Source organism: Alligator mississippiensis, chromosome 3 (genome assembly GCF_030867095.1).
Source record: "Alligator mississippiensis isolate rAllMis1 chromosome 3, rAllMis1, whole genome shotgun sequence".
Lineage (NCBI taxonomy): Eukaryota > Metazoa > Chordata > Crocodylia > Alligatoridae > Alligator > Alligator mississippiensis.
This window is the reverse complement of record NC_081826.1, coordinates 203071316-203091324: the sequence shown is the minus strand read 5'-3', so window position 1 is coordinate 203091324 and position 20009 is coordinate 203071316. Positions and strand designations below refer to the sequence as shown.

At 44.9% G+C, this 20009-nt stretch overlaps 1 protein-coding gene across 1 annotated transcript in view; it reads left to right on the top strand.

The window, feature by feature from the left end:
• The first annotated feature begins 2431 nt into the window (after positions 1-2431).
• The window catches only part of KIF27 (kinesin family member 27), a 50702-nt gene continuing 33124 nt past the window's right edge, over positions 2432-20009 (top strand). The window contains exons 1-4 of the mRNA XM_006263728.2: positions 2432-2521; positions 9378-9770; positions 14762-14962; positions 17312-18288. Coding sequence (XP_006263790.1) covers positions 9473-9770; positions 14762-14962; positions 17312-18288 — 1476 coding nt within the window. The 5' untranslated portion in view covers positions 2432-2521; positions 9378-9472. The remainder of the gene's footprint in view (positions 2522-9377; positions 9771-14761; positions 14963-17311; positions 18289-20009) is intronic.

Here is a 20009-nt window from a genome sequence, read left to right as displayed (position 1 = left end):
GTGCTCCTGGATAAACTTGCTCCCAGACCGACTTGAAGCAAGGACAGATCTGGGAGTGGGGAGAGTTGAGATGGAGTTGAACTCCCCCTCCCACTCTGCTTTGATTCCTGTTCCACCAAAACTAAAACCAAGTGCCTGCTAAGAGGGGCAGCAGTATTTCTATTCAGGCCCTGAATAGAAATACAGGCAGTGCTGGGAGAGTTTATTGACTTCATGGATCATTTTCATCTCCCTCATTCCTACTAGTTTCTTTTCAGTCCACATTTGTTAACACCCCTCTATCCTTTTTTAAGGTATTGATATTTCACTCTTCCAACTGTCCTTTCTTGTGCGGTGTGGCTGTCTGTTAGTCATTCCTGGTAAAGTCTCTCCTATTTCACAACCCTGCAGAATGGTTTTAGCTCTGGCTAAAAACCTTAACTTGGGCATAATACTGCTAACTTAGGTATAGAGATGAATGATAGTGAAGAAATGGAGGCACTGTGCAGACACTCAAGAAGCCTTGATTTTGTTTTATAGACCTGAATACGAGACATACGTTTAACTAGAGCAACAACGGGACTTAAAATCCAGTATCTTCTTACTGTGTTTTTGCTCCAATTTGTGGGGGAGGGTGAACTTTACAGACCTTGTAGCTAATCAGTGCACATTCTTCTAGTTGTACAGGTATTGGCTTTGATCTGGAACTGGGTAATAGAGCACTGGGCCTTTGGCATATTCCTCAAGCTTCTAGTTTCCCTTTCACTGAAGAAAAAGGTGTGATGCTGTAGGTCAGGGGTTTTTAACTTTTTTTAATAAGTGTGCCCCCAGTGGCTCCCTTCTTAATAAGTGTATCCTAGGGGAGGCAAGTGGCCAGACATGGAGCGGGGGTGGAAAGGGGGTGGCAAGTGGCAGCAGCATGGCATCTGTGCAGCCCTGTTCTCACCCTGCCATGGCCCTGCTCCTGTGAGGCAGTGGCATGGGCTAGTGGTACTGTCCCCACCCACCCCCACATACCCCCTGGGACCTTTCAAAGTACCCCCAGGGGTACCCATATCCCCAGCTGACAACTCCTGCTCTAGGCAAGGATGCACTGCACCACATGCATCCCCTTTGTCACAGTCCTAGGTCGGCCCCTGACTGGAGGATGCATGGCACCCCTTGGAATAGGGCTTGCTCATGACTTGAGGCTTCCAGGGAAAAAAATACCATTATAAAAATATGTCTAGATGTTCTCAGGTGTTGATTGTAGTCATTTTGGTCTAAGGACACAGGCAGACAAGGTTCTTTGGGTAAATGCAATCTTTTATTAGACCAACTAAATCATGTGATACCTTTTATTAGACCAATTGGCTTTAGTTGGTCTAATAAAAGATATCGTGGTAGTTAGTTGGTGACAGGAGCATAGTGCCAGGGGGCCTCTCCCCTGCTGCCAAATTTCTGGAGCTGGCAGGAGCCTCATGCACCAGATAGCATGGCCCTGCAGGCTACCTCCAGTGCACAGGATGGCGCAGGGCCCAATTCTGGTGCACAGGGGCCTGCTGAAACCAAGTGAGGCCCGATCCAGGTGTGCGGGCTGAGCAGAGGCAGTGCAGCGACTATTCCAGCCCATGGATCTGCCCCATTCTATGCATTTGGCTCACAGGGACAAAAGGTTGAACCCCACTGTTATAGTTAGTTATTCATAAAGTATGAAACAGGCATCATTAAATCCCTGTGGATGCCCTGGAAAGGCTAATACAAAGCAGTGTGTGACCAGGATCTGGATTTGGAGTTATTGCGGTGGGGGGGCTAATACAAAATAAGAGGTCTACAGTTATTAACTCGTGAGCCGACTAGACTTAGTTGGTCTAATAAAAGATATGCAGCAGACCAGGTTTATTGGGTAAATGTGACCTATTCTGCACCTCTGAGACAAACCACACTGGGGCTAGAGGTGATATCTTTTATTAGGACAACTCACTCAGTTGGCCTAGAGGTGAATCTCTCATTAAACCAAGAGTTTGTCTCTCTTTCTTAGACCAGCAGGCCTACAGCACACAGACCCCCCACGCAGCCAGGTCTTGGGGGGGGGGGGTTCACAAAAAGGGAAGGCATGATGTCAGCGGAGCGTCCCGAGAGGGACAAGCAAGTGCGGGAAATCGTCCGTCCACATGGCCAACTCGGGGCCGTTTATTTCTGCGGCGACGGGCTCAGGGTGGGGGGGGCGGCGGTGCTGGGGGCACCCTCTGGCTCTGCTGTGGCGCCGCCCCGGGTTTCCACTGAGCCGCAGCCCTGCTGGCACAGCCAGGCAGGGGCTGGGCCCCAGCTCGGGGCAGCGGGGCCCCTGGGGACGCCCCACGTCCTAGACTTGCCTCAGCCGCCGGGCGCCGTGAGGGAGACTGGCGGCGGCGCCGCTAGGGGCGCTGCGACTGGCGGGCGGGGGCGGGGCTGGAGGTGCCGCTCTTGGCGGGGCCTGCGGGAGGGGCGGCCGCGCGGGGCGAAAGGCGCCGCTGTTGCCGCGGCAACGAGGAGTAAACAAAGGGGCGGCGGTTGGGCGCAGGTGGGTGCCGTTGCGGGGCGCTCCCCTCATCATTTCCCCCCCCCCCCCCGGTGCTGGCGGGCGGGGCGGGGGGTGCTCGGCTTAGGGTGGCGGCCCCGGCTCCCTCCCGCGGGGTCCGGCCGGGTTCGGGATGGCGACTGGGCGTGGGCACACCCCGGGCAGCTGCAGGCACACGGTGTGTGTCCCCCCCCCCCCCCCCCCCCCCGTCAGGTACAGATACGGGCACGCAGATGAGCGGGCACACACACAGAGTCACGGGCGTGCACACCCACAAAGGCACAAGTACACAGACATCCCCCCAGACGTGCATAGGTGTACAGACACCCCTCTCAGATGGGCGCAGATTCACATGCACACACATACGGTCACAGAGGCGCACACACGCATACCCTCTCTCTCTCTTTTTCTCGGTGGACAATCCCCCCAGACAGGCACAGATGCCTACACTGGCACAGGCATACACATGCCTAGAGAGGCAGAGGTGCACATGCATACACACACACAGAGGCACAGGCACATACACATAGAGGCGCACACATAGATGGACACACTTGCATAGACGTGGGTGGATTTGGAAGAGGCCCTGGGGGTGCATGCGGTGCGGTGCATCACCAGCCAGCATGCCTATGTCACGGGCAGGTCTTGTCTTACCAATCTCATCTCCTTCTACGACCAGGTAACTTGCCACCTGGATAAGAGATAGGAGGTCACCATTGTATGCCTTGACTTCCAAAAGGCCTTTGATCTGGTATCCCAGGATCTTACGGGAAAATTGGAGGATTGTGGGCTTAACTGCTCAGGAAGCTGCCTGTGGGGTAGGACCCAGAGAGTTCTAACGAACAGATCAGTGTCGTCCTGGTGAGAAGTGGCCAGTCGTGTCCCTCTATGGTCTGTGCTTAGTCCAGTGCTTTTCAACATCTTTATCAATGATTTGGATGTGGAGGTAAAAAGCTCACTGGCCAAGTTCGCGGATGACACCAAGTTATGGGGGAGCATGGTCACGCTAGAAAATAGGCTGCAGATACAGGCGGGCCTAGACAGGCTGGTAAATTGGGTGGATTGGGACCAGATGAAGTTCAATGTTGAGAAGTGTAAAGTGCTCCATCTGGGGATGAACAATCCCCTGCTTACCTACAGGCTCGGTGGCACGAAACTGACTAGCACCACAACTGAAAGGGACCTAGGAGTAATAATAGACCATAGTATGAATATGAGCCATCAGTGCAATGCTGTAGCCAGCAGGGCAAACAATGCTCTGGTATGCATCAACTGATGTATCTCATGCAAAACCAAGGAAGTGATTCTTCCACTTTACTCAGTGTTGGTGAGACTGCAGTTGGAGTACTGCGCCCAGTTCTGGGTGCCGCACTTCAACAAGGACGTGGAAAAGCTTGAGAGAGTCCAGAGAAGAGACAAGGAAAAGCTGAGGGACTTGGGTCTCTTTAGCCTAAACAAGGAGAAGGCTGATAGGGGACTTAGTAGCAGCTTCCTGCTACATCGGGAACACATAAGGGCTCAGCGAACAACTGTTCACTAGGGCACCCTTGGGGAAAACCAGAAGTAATGGCCATAAACACCTGGAAGACCGCTTCATGCTTAACACTGGAAAAAACTGCTTCACAATTAGGGTTTCCAGACTGTGGAATAAACTCCCTCCAGAGGTGGTGCGATCACCTACCCTGGAAATCTTCAAGAGGAGACTGGACAGTCACCTCGCTGGGGTCATCTGACCCTAATTGTCTTTCCTGCCTAGTGCAGGGGGACTGGACTTGATGATCTTGCAAGGTCCCTTCCAGCCTCTTACAATCTATGAATCTATTAACCTGTAGCAAAACACCTATTTTTCTCCAGTGAAAGACAAACTAGAATCTTGAAAAATATGCCAGTAACCCAGGGCTGAATTATCCAGTTTTAGATCAAAGCCAAAACACATATAGTTATTGGGATATGTACTGATTTGCTAGAGTGTCTGTAAAGTTAAAGAAAACAAACAAGACAAAACACAGTCAAAAGAGATTGTGTTGATAGTCCTGTAGTTATTTTAGTTAAATGGACGTCTCTTATTCAGATTTGTGAAACAAAATCTAGGCTTCTTGAATATCTTGATGACGCCTCCAGTACTTTGCTATCAGTCACTTCTGCATTTGAGTTAACCTTAATTCAGGTGTAGTAATATTTTTAGCCAGAGCTAAAAGCAATGTGAGGGGCTGTGAAAGAGAAGAGAGGCATTACCAGGAATGGCTCACAGACAGCAACACTGCAGAAGGATAGTTGGAACAGTGAAACATCAAGACTATTAAAAAGGATAAGAGGGGTGTTAAATGCAGACCAGAGAGAGATTAGTAGGAATCAGGGAGATGACAATGAGCCATGGGGTCAATTGATCCCCTCAGCACTGCCTAGATAGAAATGCTACCACCCCCTCACCCCAGACAGTTGGTTTTAAAGTCTGTGTGGAGCAGGAATCAACACGGGGGGGGGGTGTACAGCTGCAACCCCTGGGTCCACACCTGCAGCCAGACGCCATGAGCATGGTTAAAAGCCCTTGTGCGAATAAGTAGTACTAGGCTTTTTTAAAAATGGCTATTACACCATATTTCTAAACCAACAGTGCCTTCTAGATTGTGATGTAGCCTGAAACGCTTTGATGTTTCTGATCTTCTCAACATAAGCTAACATGCAGGTATGACCTGCCTGCATATTGTAACTACTGATAAACCAAGGATGCTGTCAGCTTCACTTTTGTATTAGTAGTTTCAGTGGCCAGACGTTAACCTGAAAGAGTTCTGTGTACCCAGAACTCAGATTTCTTGTTGTCGCTTTTAGGAATTTAAGCCTTGTAGTTATTCATTATTTCATAGATTTCATAGACATTAGGGCTGGAAGGGACCTCGGAAGATCATCGAGCCCAGCCCCCTGCCCAAAGGGCAGGAAGTCAGCTGGGGTCATAGGATCCATAGGATTATGTTATTCACAAGTCGCAGGCTAAGATACATTGGGTAATTAAATGACTATTGGAAGAGAATCTTTTTATTTTGTCTTTAACAACATGAATATATCAATTAAGTATAAGCATTGACATATTTAATTTATTTTTAAAGTGCTTATGAGATATCCTACATCTTTTTTTTTTAAATTTATAAATAAGGAAGCAAGTGTGTTATTTTTCTGGGCTAGGGTTTCTGTGGTGGTATGTCATTTGACAATACTGTTTGTTTTTTTTCTCTTACTCTGAATGCTACAAACAGGTAGTTGTACTAGCTGCAAGTCTATGTAGAGTCTCCATTCTGTGTGTTTGTGAACTAGAATTAAATTTCTTGAAATATTTTTGTCTATGGCAAAAATGTTTAGATTATGTTTTGGCTGGAATGACCTAGTTTGGCTGGGATGATCTTGTTGGGGATGGTCCTTCTTTGAGCAAGGGTTTAGACTAGATCAGTGGTTCTCAACCTTTTTTGTACCAGGACTCATTTGTAAAACATCGATGGCCAGTCTCAACCCAGTGCCCCTCACTCCCGACCCACTGCCACCAGGTCCCAGCTCCACAGTGTGTGGGGCAGGGGGTGAGTTTTTGGGGCCAGGGGGAAGGGACATGAGGGGCCCCAAACAGCCCTTTGCAGGCTAGCAAGTGAAAAGTTGCAGTTTCCCATGTTTTTCTCCTTTAAAAGAGAACCCATTTTTAAAGTTTATTCGCGACTATTTCATATATTCTTGCAACCCACAGGTTGCATCCCTGGGATACCAGAATTGAGGCAGGGGGGCTCAAGCCTCCCTGCAAGATTTGGTGTCACCAACAAGAGCCAGGGTCTTCTCTGGTCCTGCAGAATCCAAAGCGCTGAATTAGGCTGTGGAAGCAGTGCAGAAAAGGCTCTTAGCAATGACACCTGACAGCTCTTGCAACAGCATCCTGCCTCCATCTCTGCTTCACCCCACCAGAGGCCAAGTCTCCACTGTCTCCATGCCAGAGCGTCCATTTATTGAGCATCAGGGCTCACATGCCACACAAAGCAGTTACCCATGCTGTTTGGGGCATGCATGCTGTGTGTTGGCTGTCCCTGCCTTGTACCATTGGGTCTGTCTCTTTGTAACTGCAAAATATAATTCTGTGAAAGAACATAAAATATTTTAACATAAAATATGTCTTAGACTTGGTGTTACACAATAGGTCAAAGAAAGAACTTTTAGAACTGTAGTAAGGCTTTGATTTTTAAATAATAAAAGTCAGAAAATCCATACCTTCTGCAGCATAATATAAATTGCAATTTAAATCAGCAAGCAAGAAACCACATTTAAATAAATTATTTTAAACATGTTATGTACTTTTTAGCCATTTTCATAAAAAGAGATTTCAGTTGGTTGGTAGCCATTAAGTCATGTTGATTTGCAACTTTTTCACTAAATTTCATGCTACTTTTGCCTTCCTAGGAGGATATGCTATAGACCAGGGGCTGGTAATCTATAACCTTCAGGCCAGATAGGGCCTGCAGAACCATTTGATCCGGCCCATGGATGTGGAGCTTTGTGGGTATTCGTCAGCAGGGAGGGGAGGGGGCTTTGGCAGCAGTTGCTCTCCCTGTCCTGCCGCAGAGAGAAGCAGTAGTTGCAGAAACTGTCCTTGCTGTGCTGCTGCTTCCTTCCACCGCAGTGGCAGGAGCGCTTCTTGTACTGCCACAGAGGGCAGATGTGGCGGCTGCTATCTGTTCACCTCCGACATCAGCTGTCATCCAATCTGCACCTTGAAAAGGTTGCCAACTGCTGCTATAGACCCATTTAAGTAGGTTATTGGGCGTAACACATTTATTAAGGCTAAGTTTTGGATATCAGTATTTGGAGAAACGATACATGATCTTTCTTATTTACTAGACTGATTTTTCTAATTGTTTCTGGATAAAAATTGGAATGCAAACAAAAAGGCAGAAAGCCAGCTTTTTAGAACACTTCTGTTCAATTAATAACAAACTGCTGTATACATAAGAAGAATGTTTATCTAAACATATTTTGCACTAAAATTCAATTGACTTATTAGACAAAGGAGTAATTGAACTTAACTGTTTCTTTCCAGTCCTAAATGACTTTAAAACTAGTAAATCACAGCCTCTCTCACCTTGTTTTATTTTTAAAAATGAAGAAAAAAACAAACCTTTTTGCTTTTTCTAACTCACCTAAGCTGTTTCTCAATTTAAAATGAATGAATTATTGACCTGAACTAACCCAAATAAAGTGAAATATTCTTTCCACACTTGCAGAAGAGACTAGCCCTTTTAGAAGTTGCTTATAATTTCCTAAAGCTATGGTTCAGTAATATGACTTTCCTTAAAACTTCAACAACCAAAGTGTATTCCACAGGCAGAGGCATGCGGGGAGTGGATCATAGCCCGGGCCTGGCCCCAGCTCCAGCTCCATATTGTCACTGCCTCAAGATCCCAGCCCTGGCCCTGGCCCTAGCCGCAGCCTCCTGGAGACCCCGGAATTGTGGGGTGGTTATAGTGCAGGGCCAGGGCAGAGCCACAATATTCTCCACACACACCCATACCCACACAACTGGGGCTCTGCCCTTGCCCTGCCCCTGCACTGTCACTATGCAGCAATCCTGGGGTCTCCCTGGAGACTGGCTGGGAGCCACACAGGCAGGGTGTGTGGCAAGGCAGATGGGATGGGGGGCAAATGGAGAGAGAACTGCGTCTGAGGCTGGAACTGGGATCTTGGTGGTCAATGGTGATAGTGTGGGGCCAGGGCCGAGGCAGAGCCACGATCTGCTCCCTATACACCCCTGCCTGTGGAACCAGCACCCGTTGCAGGGGCATGTGAGCAGTGTATTGAGGCTCTGGTACAGGTTCTGGCCCTAAACTGTCACCACCCCAAGATCCCAGGGTCTCTGTGGCCTCACCCTCGTGCCTCAGTGTCAGACACCCCTCTCTGCCTGGTTGAGCATCTTTGCATGTGTCCCACCCCCAGCAGTGGGTCTGAGGCAGACAGGCCAGGGTGCCTTGGCAGCAGAGCTAGGTCTGGCAGCTGTAGCTGCCAGAAGGAGCCACAGCTGTTGGGGTTGCTGGGAAATGAAGTCTAGCCACCACACCACCCCAACCCAGCTAGGCACCCCTGGGGTAGCAGGACATGCTTCATGTGCCATGGCTTGGACTGCCGTCTCACACCTGGGCTGGGCATAACCGAGGGACCTGCCATGGGCCAGACAAAATCCACTGGTGGGCCAGATCTCACCCTCAGGCTGTATTTTGCTCACCCCTGCTCTACTCTGTCTGAAGCCCATAATTAGTGGGGAAAGGGGAGGCATCTCCTTAGAACGAATAAGCGGAAAGCGACATAAGTGACCATGGTTTAAAATTCATTTATCAAATCAACTTATTTATGGTATGCAACAGATCTGCTTCCTATGTGCTTTTCATGATTTAACTATTTACCCCTATGTAGGTGGAAGAAAGTTTAAATGCATGCATGACTTTTTTTTTTCACTTCAGTTAGATTTCCCCTTCCCCGCAACTATGAGGCATGAGTTCGAGTCATGTGATCACTTAATTTATTAATAAGATCTAATAATATTCTCTATTACTTCATGTGACAATCATGCCACAGCCAAACAGATGGTCATTGGTTTTCATATTAGAGGTTGAGTTTGGTGGCCTGAAGATTGGGAGAGAGATAATTTTTTACTTAAAGTGATTGGAGGTAAGAAATAGAGGAGTAGACCCACATATGCTTTTATTACAGGTACTTTTCAGAGCAGAATCTCATTCTACTTTTGAAGAGTTAGCTGGAGAATATTTTGAAAGTGGATTGGCACTGGGAAACTAAACTGTATGCTGTGAGTAATTTAGAAAACTTTGTTTCCTTGATGCAGACAATTGAGAATGTTGTGAAGACAAAAACTGGACAAGAATTTCCTGTGGTTATGTGTTGAATGTTAAAAATAAAGTGCACTTTGAAGAAGCTGCTATGGAGGAGATTCCAGTTAAAGTTGCAGTAAGAATAAGACCTCTGCTTTCCAAAGAAATTCTTCATAACCACCAAGTGTGTGTGAGACTAGTCCCAAATACACAGCAAGTTATTATTGGGAAAGACCGGGTCTTCACTTTTGATTTTGTGCTTGGCAAAAATTCAACCCAAGAAGAAGTGTATACAACTTGTATTAAACCTCTAGTGGTGTCTTTGATTGAAGGATATAATGCAACAGTCTTTGCTTATGGACAGACAGGGTCTGGAAAGACTTATACCATTGGAGGAGGGCATGTTGGTAAGTTTTGGAATGTTTTATTTTTGCGGTTTCATTTCTATGGTTTGTAGCTAGTGTATTTTCTTAATCAAATTATATAAAATGTATACTTTTTAAGGAGGGTAGTTATGATACAGGAGATAGGCCTATTAAAAGCCTCTGGGTCAAAGTAAGAAAGGAGAACAGCCAGAAGGATATTATGGTGAGTATCTGCTATACACCACCAAACAAAGACGAATAAGTGAATAGAACTTTTTTCAAATGACTAATGGAAGTTTCTAAATCAGAAATCCCCCCCTGGTTCTTAGGGGGGACATTGATGATATTGGCTGAGAGAGTAATACAGCAATGCCCAGGCAATCCTACCAGCTTTTGAAGTGTGTTGGGGATAACTTATTAGTACAGGTGCTGGAAAGGCCAATTGGAAGAGAAGCTCATCTCATTTTGCTGCCAGCAAACAGAGGAATTGGTTGAGAATCTGAAGGTGATAGAGTTCAAGATTCTAAGGAAAAGAAGGATGGGAAACAGCAAAATAAAACCACTGGACTTCAGAATAGTAGACTTCAACAAACTCAGGAAACTGGTGGGCAGGATCCTCTGGGAGGCAAGTCTGAAGGGGAAAAGGAATTCAGGAAATCTGGTTGGACCTTAAGAAGGCCATATGAAGGGAACAAGAACAAACGATCCCTGAAGGAGAATGCTAGGAAACAAACAATCTGTGAAGGAGAATGCTAGCAGCCTGGCTAAACTGCTAACTTTTCAGTGAATTGAAACTCAGAAAAGAATCTTACAAAAATGGAAACTTGACCATGTTACTAGGGAAAAATATGCAAGTATTGCATAGGCAAACAGGGAGAAAATCAGGAAGGCCAGAACATGAATTGAGATGTAGCTAGTGAGGGACTGTGACAGAGGCTGAAGGAGAAGCAGCCTTCAGGTATATCAGGGACCAATTAAAGAGACACCTGACCAGAAAGGGGCCAGGCTTGAGTCATATAAGTCCAGGGCCTGAGCTGGTCAGGCAGTTGAGCCCTGAGGGCCACAAAAAGAAGAGCTTCTGGCAGCAGGGCTCTTAGCAGAACAACTGAGTTCGCTAAGCTGCATAGAGACCTGGAGGGCATGAGCAGGCCAGAGAACAGGGGCAGGTGAGCCCACAACCCGCCTGGGAACAGGTGTCTATAGCCTGGAGAGACAGGCCTTGGAAGAGAGAGGCCAGAGAACGAGGGCAGAGCTGCGAGCCCCCAGAGGGAGGGCAAGTGTGGGCAAGGCCTGGGGCCAGGGCCCATAGCCCATAGAGAAGGCAGAGCATCAGCGGGGCCCAAAGAGCCCAGCAGTCTAGAGCTTAGGAGGGGCAGGTTCTTAGAAGGACTTGGGAGCCCAAAGTTCTCAACTGGCCTAAGAAGGGCCAGAGTCCAAGGAGACTGAAGGTCAGGGACCACAGCCAAAAATCAAGTGAGCTAAGGAGCCTATGGCTCAGGAGGGGCGAGGACAAGGGCTGGGAGCCCATGGCCAGGAAGGGCATGGGACATAAGGAAGGAATATCGTCTGCAAAGCATGGGAGTGGGTATTGTGGAGGATGGAACCCGCATAATTGGCCCTTAAGACAATGACCACAGATGTTTGTGGCCATGAGAGTGAGACAAGGCTTGGAAAGCCCTGGGGCAGCCTCCCTTTTCTTCAAATATAACAGCATCAAGGTCTGACAGGAAAGTGAAGGGGAGATTGCCCAAGGAGAGTCACAAGCGGGGAAGGACTAAGTGGCCAGTGGGCATTGTGGTCCCCCCTGGGATAAGCATTTGCTACAGGGATGTAAAAGGCAAAAAAAAGCATTCTACAAGTATGTCAGAAGTAAAAGAAGACTTAGGAAAGTGTGAGTCCATTACTATTGTTAGATTCCAGAGAGCAATCTAATGGATGGTACAGAAAAAGCTGAAGGATTTAATGCTGGGGTGGGCAAAATACAGCCTGTGAGCCAGATCCAGCCCATGGCAGATTCCATTTCTCAGCAGCCCCAGCAGCAGCAGCTCCTTCTGGCTTTCACTGCCAGACCCAGCTCCACTGCCCAGGCACTCCCCCTGCACGTACCACTGGGGGCAGGATCTCCACAGACAGGGCGCATGGCTGGGTGGCTGGGATGGAGTGTGGCCAGGAGTGAGATGGGTGGTTGGGGCTGGGGAGACCTTGGCAAAGCTGTGATCCACTGCTTACATGCCCCTATGATGACTACAGGGGGCCACAAGCCAGCACCTGGGGCCTGCAGAACTCCTACAAGTCCGGAAATTTGGTAGATGGGGAGTATTGGTAGTGTTAATTGCTGCCGCTCTGGAAGCCATGATAATACTGCAACCAATCCCCTGCTGCCAAATTTCTGGACTGGTGGGAAACCCCACAGACCAGATGACACAGCCCTGCAGGCCAGATTTGGCCCACAGGCTGGAGGTGGAGCGCTACTGGCCTACAGTAGCGGAAGAACAGCTTAGGGATTACTTAGAGAAGCTGGGTGTTGTCAAGTCAGAAGTGTCAGCACAATGCATGCTAGAATTGTCTTTAGGAATTGGCTGAGGTAATTTCAGAGACCTTGCTTAATATCTTTGAGAATTATGGCAGCCAGGTGAAATCTGGGTGACTGAAAAAGAGCAAAAATAACACCCATCTGAAAAATGGAAGAAGCGGGATCTGAGGAATTATAGACCAGTCAGTGTGGTTCCAGTTTGATACCTGGAAAGATCATACAGCCAGTCATCAAGGAACCTACTTCTAAGCACCTGGACGAGATTAGGTCAAAACAGATCCACTTTGGCCACTTGAATTTTGTTGTCATCCTACTCTGCCCTGGAAGGCACATAATCCCACATGTGCTCCTGCAGTATTAGGTGCAAAAAACCTGTGACTATAATGACTGGAGGGCTAGGGAGACAGAGTAAGGTCCACCTACCTTTTTAATTTAATAGCCTAATGAGTAAGGGACTTACCTAAGGGATAGAAGACCCAGGTTCTAGGCCACCTGTCAACCTGAGGGGGTTTGAACCTATGTCTACCTTTTAGGGTGGTGCATTAACTGACAGACAGTAGGCCAGGCAGAATCAAGAGTGCTCCTCTTCTTTTGTGCTGAAGTTAGCAGCCAAGAGCAGAAAATAGAAGGGTTTGCAAAAAGAGCAAGCCAGAGGGGCCTGTATATCTCAATGAAATAGATGCTGCTCTGGAAGAGAGGGTGCTCTGGGTTGAATTCCCATTCCTCCTTCCAGTTCTTTTTCTATATTTCTCATTACATAAAATAATCATTGGATAAAAGGAGAGAAAGTTGGGTTGGATTGTGTCATATGGAAGAAGAGAGGAATAGGATCTAAAAAGCCATATGAATGCTACTTATCTACCTAAAGGGGTGTTGAAATTTGGGCCATAGTGTATAGTTCATATTAGCATATTTCATTTTTGTGGGGTTTTCTGTCTTATTAATTTTTTGTATTAGAACATTGCCCTGACTCCATTATAGTAAATAATTCTAACAACTGTCTGTGCAGCACAGAATGCTGTGATCTGCCTACATCTTTCTATAATTCCCTATCACAGTACACAATACTATGATCAAATGTATCACCAAATCACACAGTACTAGCATAGCACTACTGATCAGTAGGGATTTACCCAACTCGAGGAGGTGGTTGGCCTATGTCACTGGTTGCCATTTTCAAGGGATTATCGTGCCCCCCCCCATGCCTCTGATTGGCTGAGGAACCCAGGTGGTCCCCACCCCCCACTGAATGGTAGAGAGGGCTGTTCATTGTACAGCCCTGCCCCTTACTGCTGATTGGTGGAGAGGGGCGGGGCTGCATGACAAGCAGCCCTCTCAGCCAATCAGGGCAAGGGGGGTAGGGGGTGGCAGTCATCTTGTCTGCTCCCCACTAGGGAGCCAGCATTTTATTTTTAGTAAGTTTTTTTTTCTTTGTGGATTTTGTAGAAATAGTCCAATTCCACGATTTCCACAAAATTTGTGCAATCACAATTTGGGTAGGTCGCTACTGACGAGTTATGTTTTAAAGGCTACCTGAAAATGCAACTATAAACTAACTGACTATAAACTAATATATTCTTCTGGCCAAATATGAGATAAGCTATTCAAAACACGAGTTCATTCTAAATTAGGCTGGACCCAAGATACCTGAGAAAAATGGTGCAAAAATGAGATGCTCTGTTCATGGATGTTCAGTTTCAATCAGGGGTGACTAGCATATGGTCCATGGGGTGGCCCTGGTACTTAATATTGATTTCAGCATGAAAGCTGTGTCATTCAGCCTGTGGGGCACCCAACAGGTCCAGAAATCTGGCTGTGGAGGAATAGTGGCAGAATGAATTGGTGTGGCTTTAGGCTCTGCTGCTGTGCATCCCGCTGCTAAGTTTCTGGACCCATAGGGAGCCCTGTGAGCCATGAGATTATGCAGCCCCATGCATTAGATCATGCCTACTGGGCCCAATGGTTTGGTCTCCTCTGACCTAAATCAATACCAACTTTGAAATGTGGTAGATAGGAGTTTCTTTCTGCATTGGGTCTACCTTTTAAAGAATAACCATTTTTCATAAATAACATCCTGTTTTTGGCAAATGGAAATTCACTGAATGTCTCTTGTTCCTTCATTGGCGAAACAGGTATCAAATACAAATATTAAGTTATTCTTTTAAAACTGCTGCTCCCACCAGCAATTACTAGATGTTAAGAAAATGTCTCATGAGAAATGTAAGCTCAAAACTGTGATACATTTGATCACTGAGTCACCATTTTACCTTCTGCCTTAAATTAAACCCCAAGACATTATTAGAGCTTGAATTTGATTTTCTGTTAAGAACTATAAACAAATATTTAGCTTTTTGATATTGTGAGTCCTTGCAAGAATTAAAATTCTTCACATTCATTTGTGTATTGATACAGTGCATCCATTGCATATTTCTGAATGTTTAACTTCATATTAAAGGTATATTGACTGCAAGCTCTGATCACATCTTTGTTTATATTTTAGCGTCAGTGGCAGAGAATGAAAAAGGTATCATTCCACATGCTATCCAGGAACTATTTCAGAGCATTTCTGAAAACACTAATATTGATTTCAGTGTAAAAGTATCTTATATAGAGATCTACAAGGAAGAACTCCGTGATCTGCTAGAGCTGGAGACCTCTATGAAAGATTTACATATTCGAGAAGATGAAAAAGGAAATACAGGTAGAGAAGCCTATTTCATTTTTTTTAAATATTAAATTTGCTTCTAATCACGTGTAAATGAAAAATGCCTTGCATTTTCTTGAAAAGTGCTTCCTCATTACAAGGTTGAGAGAGCAGTTTGTTTTAGAAATTTATTTTGTTTTAGAAATATTTTTTTATCAGCAAATGCAAAGTTCAGTTCAAATGGTCTGAGTCAGTCTTGTATTAACTGTTCGAAAAATCAAGGAGTCAAACACCACTAGTGTAGGTACCAGATTATGGTCTTGGATAGGTATGAGGAAGGGTGTATGATGAGATGAAAGTCTCAATGATCCTTCACCCTGTTCCCTCAACTCCCATTCTTCTAAATACTTTAAAGCAGGGGATGGCAATTATTTTGGGCAGAGGGCTGCTTACTGAGTTTTGGCAAGCCATCCAGGGCCACGTGCCAGGCAGCCAGGAACAGATAAATATTAATTTTCTAAATTTTTTAGGGGCCCCGCGGGCTGGGTAGAATGGCATGGTGGGTTGCATCTGGCCCACAGGCTGCATTTGACCCACCCCCGCTTTAAAAGGGACCACAGTGACTTCAGTAACCATTATTCTTACTTGAGTGAGTGCCTTTGGCTTCCCAATCCGCTTATGCTTGTTTCAAGATAAGGAATCTGTGCTTCCAAAGCAAGTCTCTGTGCCTCCAAAGCTGACAGTTTATTAGCATCCAGAGCCTTATGTAGAAATTGTTTGCTCAGTATAAAATGAAATGAGAGAGAGAGGAGAAAGTGGTGATAAGAGAAGCTGCTGGTTTTGTTAGAGGCTATGGAAATGGATTAAATATATGAAGTGCTTTCTTCCATCTCTGAAGGTATTTTTTTCCACCTACATTATTCTTCATTTTCAAAATGTTGTATTTATTCTGGTGTTAATGTTCCACTGCATTGAGCTAGCATGGCTTTCTTGTCTATAGCTGAAGGTATGCTGCGCCAGCATAAAGGTTTTTTTTTCTGCAGAACATACTGTAGCTGCTTAAGGAGGCATTAGTAAGAATGCTGCTGGAGGGCAGAGGGCAGTGCTCCAGCAATGAGTTTTAAAGTGTTGCACAGGGAATGTTTGCTGTTCTTCAAGACAAATTTATAAGAATGTAATTTCTAATTCGCCTCAGTCAAACAGATACCCTCAATAGACAAGCTTTTTTGTTAATCTCTAAAATCCTAGGAAAAATCTTTAATAATAATACTACTGCTGTTCTTTTCTGCTAATCGATTATAGATGGTCCAATTCTACAGAACTATAGAAAACTTGAAAACTGTTCAGAAAATCCATACCATCAGAGCAACACATTATAGTATAGAATAATAGGAAATTAGGGTTGGAAGGGCCCTCAGGAGGTCATCTAGTTCAACCCCCTGCTCAAAGCAGCGCCATCCCCAGCTAGATCATCCCACCTGAGGCCTTGTCTAGCCAGGTCTTAAAAATGCCCAAAGATGAAGAATCTCTGGGTAACCTGTTCCAGAGTTTTACTATCCTCCTAGTGAGAAAGATCCTTCTAATAGCTAACCTAAACTTCTCTTGCGGCAACTTGAGACAGTTGCTCTTTGTTTTGTTATCTGCCCCCACTAAGAACAGTCTTACTCCATCCTCTTTGGAACCACCCTTCAGGTAATTGAAGGCTGCTATTAAATTCCCCCTCAGTCTTCTCTTCTCCAGTCTAAATAAGCCTAGTTCCCTCAGCCTCTTCTTAGAAGTCATGTGCTCTCTAACACAATGTTCTAGTGATGATCAAGGAACCTATTTTAACTGGAAAAATGCACCCTCTGAACTGAGATTTCTCTCACTTGTTCTTAGTTCACAAACAACTTTTGAAATTCCATATGCCTGCTTTTAAGTTTTTCAAACATGAAAACTATTTAATGTGGTAATGTATATGCTGGCACACAGAGCCTGATTTTTTAGAATAGGGGTATCTTGGCCTTTACTTTTGCATGTACTACTTTTTATGAGCACAAAACTGCACATCGATATTTTAAGCTATCAGTAGTCAGAAAGTTCAAATGAATTGTTCTTGCAGGGAGCATAACTTGGTCCAGTTTCCTATATGAAATGAAATAGAAACATCAACAGCCTTGGGTCCAATCCTGAAAATATGCATTTGAGCCATTTTACCTAATAGGTACTACAGCTTTCACTGGTAGACTGTTTTAAGTAGTTTTAATGTGAATTTAATACAAGTTCTGATGTATTTTGTTGGTGAGTTTATGTAAATTAGCTTGACCATTGGTGACTTCTTTATGTAGCAGAACTAGCTTTCTGCAAACTTGCTGAGAACTTATTGTTGACCTATTTTTCATGCTTTCTCTGGTTTGATATTTGAAGTGATTATTGGTGCCAAGGATTGTCAAGTGGAAAGTGCAGATGAAGTGATGAGCCTGTTGGAAAGTGGGAATGCAGCTCGTCACACAGGTACAACTCAAATGAATGAGCACTCAAGCCGGTCTCATGCCATCTTTACTATTAGCGTTTGTCAGAAACAGCCTGCACAGTCTCAGAAAAATGTAGATGTCACACAAGATTCATCTCAGACATCAATCCAGATGATTACTTCAAAGTTCCACTTTGTAGACCTGGCAGGATCAGAAAGAGTGACCAAAACTGGAAACACTGGTGAACGGTTCAAAGAATCAATTCAGATCAACAGTGGCCTGTTGGCTTTGGGAAATGTAATAAGTGCTCTTGGAGACCCAAAGAGAAAGAGTATACATATTCCATACAGGGATGCTAAAATTACTCGTATTCTGAAAGACGCCTTAGGAGGAAATGCCAAGACTGTCATGATAACATGTATAAGTCCATCTTCATCTGACTTTGATGAGTCTTTAAATTCCCTCAAGTATGCCAATAGAGCCAAAAATATTAGAAATAAACCAGTTGTTAACTACAATCCTGACTGGGAACGGATTGATGAAATGGAACTTGAGATTAAGTTGCTTAGAGAAGCTTTGCAGAGCCAGCATGTTGGTGCAACATCCCAGGCTAGTCAAGGATCACAGGACTTGAGTCAAGATAGGACTCGAATCAATTCTCTTGAAGAGCAACTGGCCCAGCTTCAGGTGAAATGTTTCAGCTACAGAAATTGCATTGAGAAAGTCTTCAGATTCTTAGTCAATTTAAATGACATCATCAGCCTAACAGGAAGTCAACAAGACAAGTTACAAGATTGGATCAACGTGGTACAGGAATTGAGGAAGGAAGCTCTTGCCATGCCACAAGTTGAGAGTGGAATTAGAAGTGATCAAGAAGATCCCCATCATATTACAGTTCTTCAGCTGAAGAGGGAACTAAAAAGATCCCAGGTATTTAATTAAGATTATTCATTTAAGTAATAATGCAAGAAAGGACATTCCATTACAAAACTTTAGATACTGAAAGGCTTAAAGCCATTGACTTTATTGCCTGCTTATCAGCATAGGGTTCATCTGCTTTAATTACTGCAGCCTTGCAACATTTTGCTTGCCAGGTCAACCTGGGTGATTGTTTTAGTCACCCATCAAAATAAATCTGTTTTCATTATGGGAGAGAAGGACATATACATTTTATAGGTTTGGGATAGTCATGAAATGACAGTGTTTGTAAGCCCAAGTTGTAGAATGATGACTTCATACTCTCTCTTGCTTTCTTTCACTCTCATTTAGAAGTGAAAATTGAAGTTGCCCAACTCTCTCAGAAATCACATTTTAAATCCCCAAAATACCCTAGTGAATCAGGAACCCCATAAACCACTGGTGCTTAATCTGTCTGGCCCCATGGGCTAGATGAATGGCATGGGGCCAGTTCACAGGCTGGATCCCGCACTCAGGGTCAGAAAGGCATGATACAGCATGGGGTTGGTGTGTGGATTTGATCCATGAGTACAGTCCAGTGCACCAACCTGGCCTTGTGTGTTGGATCCAGCCACAGAGTAGCCCTGTGCAGCAGATCCAGCTGCGGGTTGCTCTTGCGTGTTAGCCTAACCCCACATGCCAGATCCAGCTGTGGACCAACCCCTTATGCCAGCGTGATTAACTCTGCTTCTGTTCTCCTGGCACCAACCTTCTGGATTGTTGGGGAGCCCCTGGGCCAGATTACATGGGTCGACAGGCCAGATCCAACTTACACACTATAGAGTGAGCACCACTGCTATAAACAATGTGACAACATAGGTATCTTACTGATTCTTATACCACGGTGTGTCTGTCTACCTACTTTCTGGACCAATCACTGCAGTACGAGATTGCACAAGTCTAACCTAATACTTTTCATTAAATCACTTCTTCCTCAAAAAAAAAAAAGGGGTGGGGGAGGGAAGCAAGCTCCTGCTTCTTTTTATTGTTAGCTCCGTAGTTGACTGTGAGTTATGACACTTGAGGGAAAAAAACTTGACTAAACAAGTTTCTCATAACTGTTTTTTTTTTTAGTTATCCTTTATTTACTGGTTTTCTAGCCCAGCATTTCTTTGACACATGCTTCTGTGTTACATATCAGTCTCCTGTTTTTTGGTGCCATGACATTTCTTTTCAGTTCTCCTGCTGTGGTGAGAATTTCAAAGAAAGCATGAGATTCGCAGCAGGATTATTATCCAGGAGGAGGTGACAGAGGAGCTCTCATGCTGATAGCTCTTTCTCAAACAGGCAGATAAGGTTGGAGCCTTTCAGCTCATAATAGTGCTAGACAACAACCTACTGAGAGAAGAGCTCTCAGCCACCTCAATTATGACTTTTCCTCCTTCTCCCAAAATAATACATGATAAAAATACATACATTTTTTTGTGGACTTCCTCTCTATATGCTTAGTTGTGGCAACTTTTGCAAATATGGGGTTATTTTAACATGCCAGCCATTGGTAACTAACTTACTAACTAAATAATTAAACAAAGCAGCCTTAGCCAAATAAAATATTAATGCTGCAACTAAAGACATTTAAATCAACAGTTCAAAAGGTGACTGAAAGTAGCATTGAAAGAAAAAGCACATTGATAATAGGTCAACAGTAGCAACCTAATATAAGTTTATTTATGTTAACACCTAATACACTTACT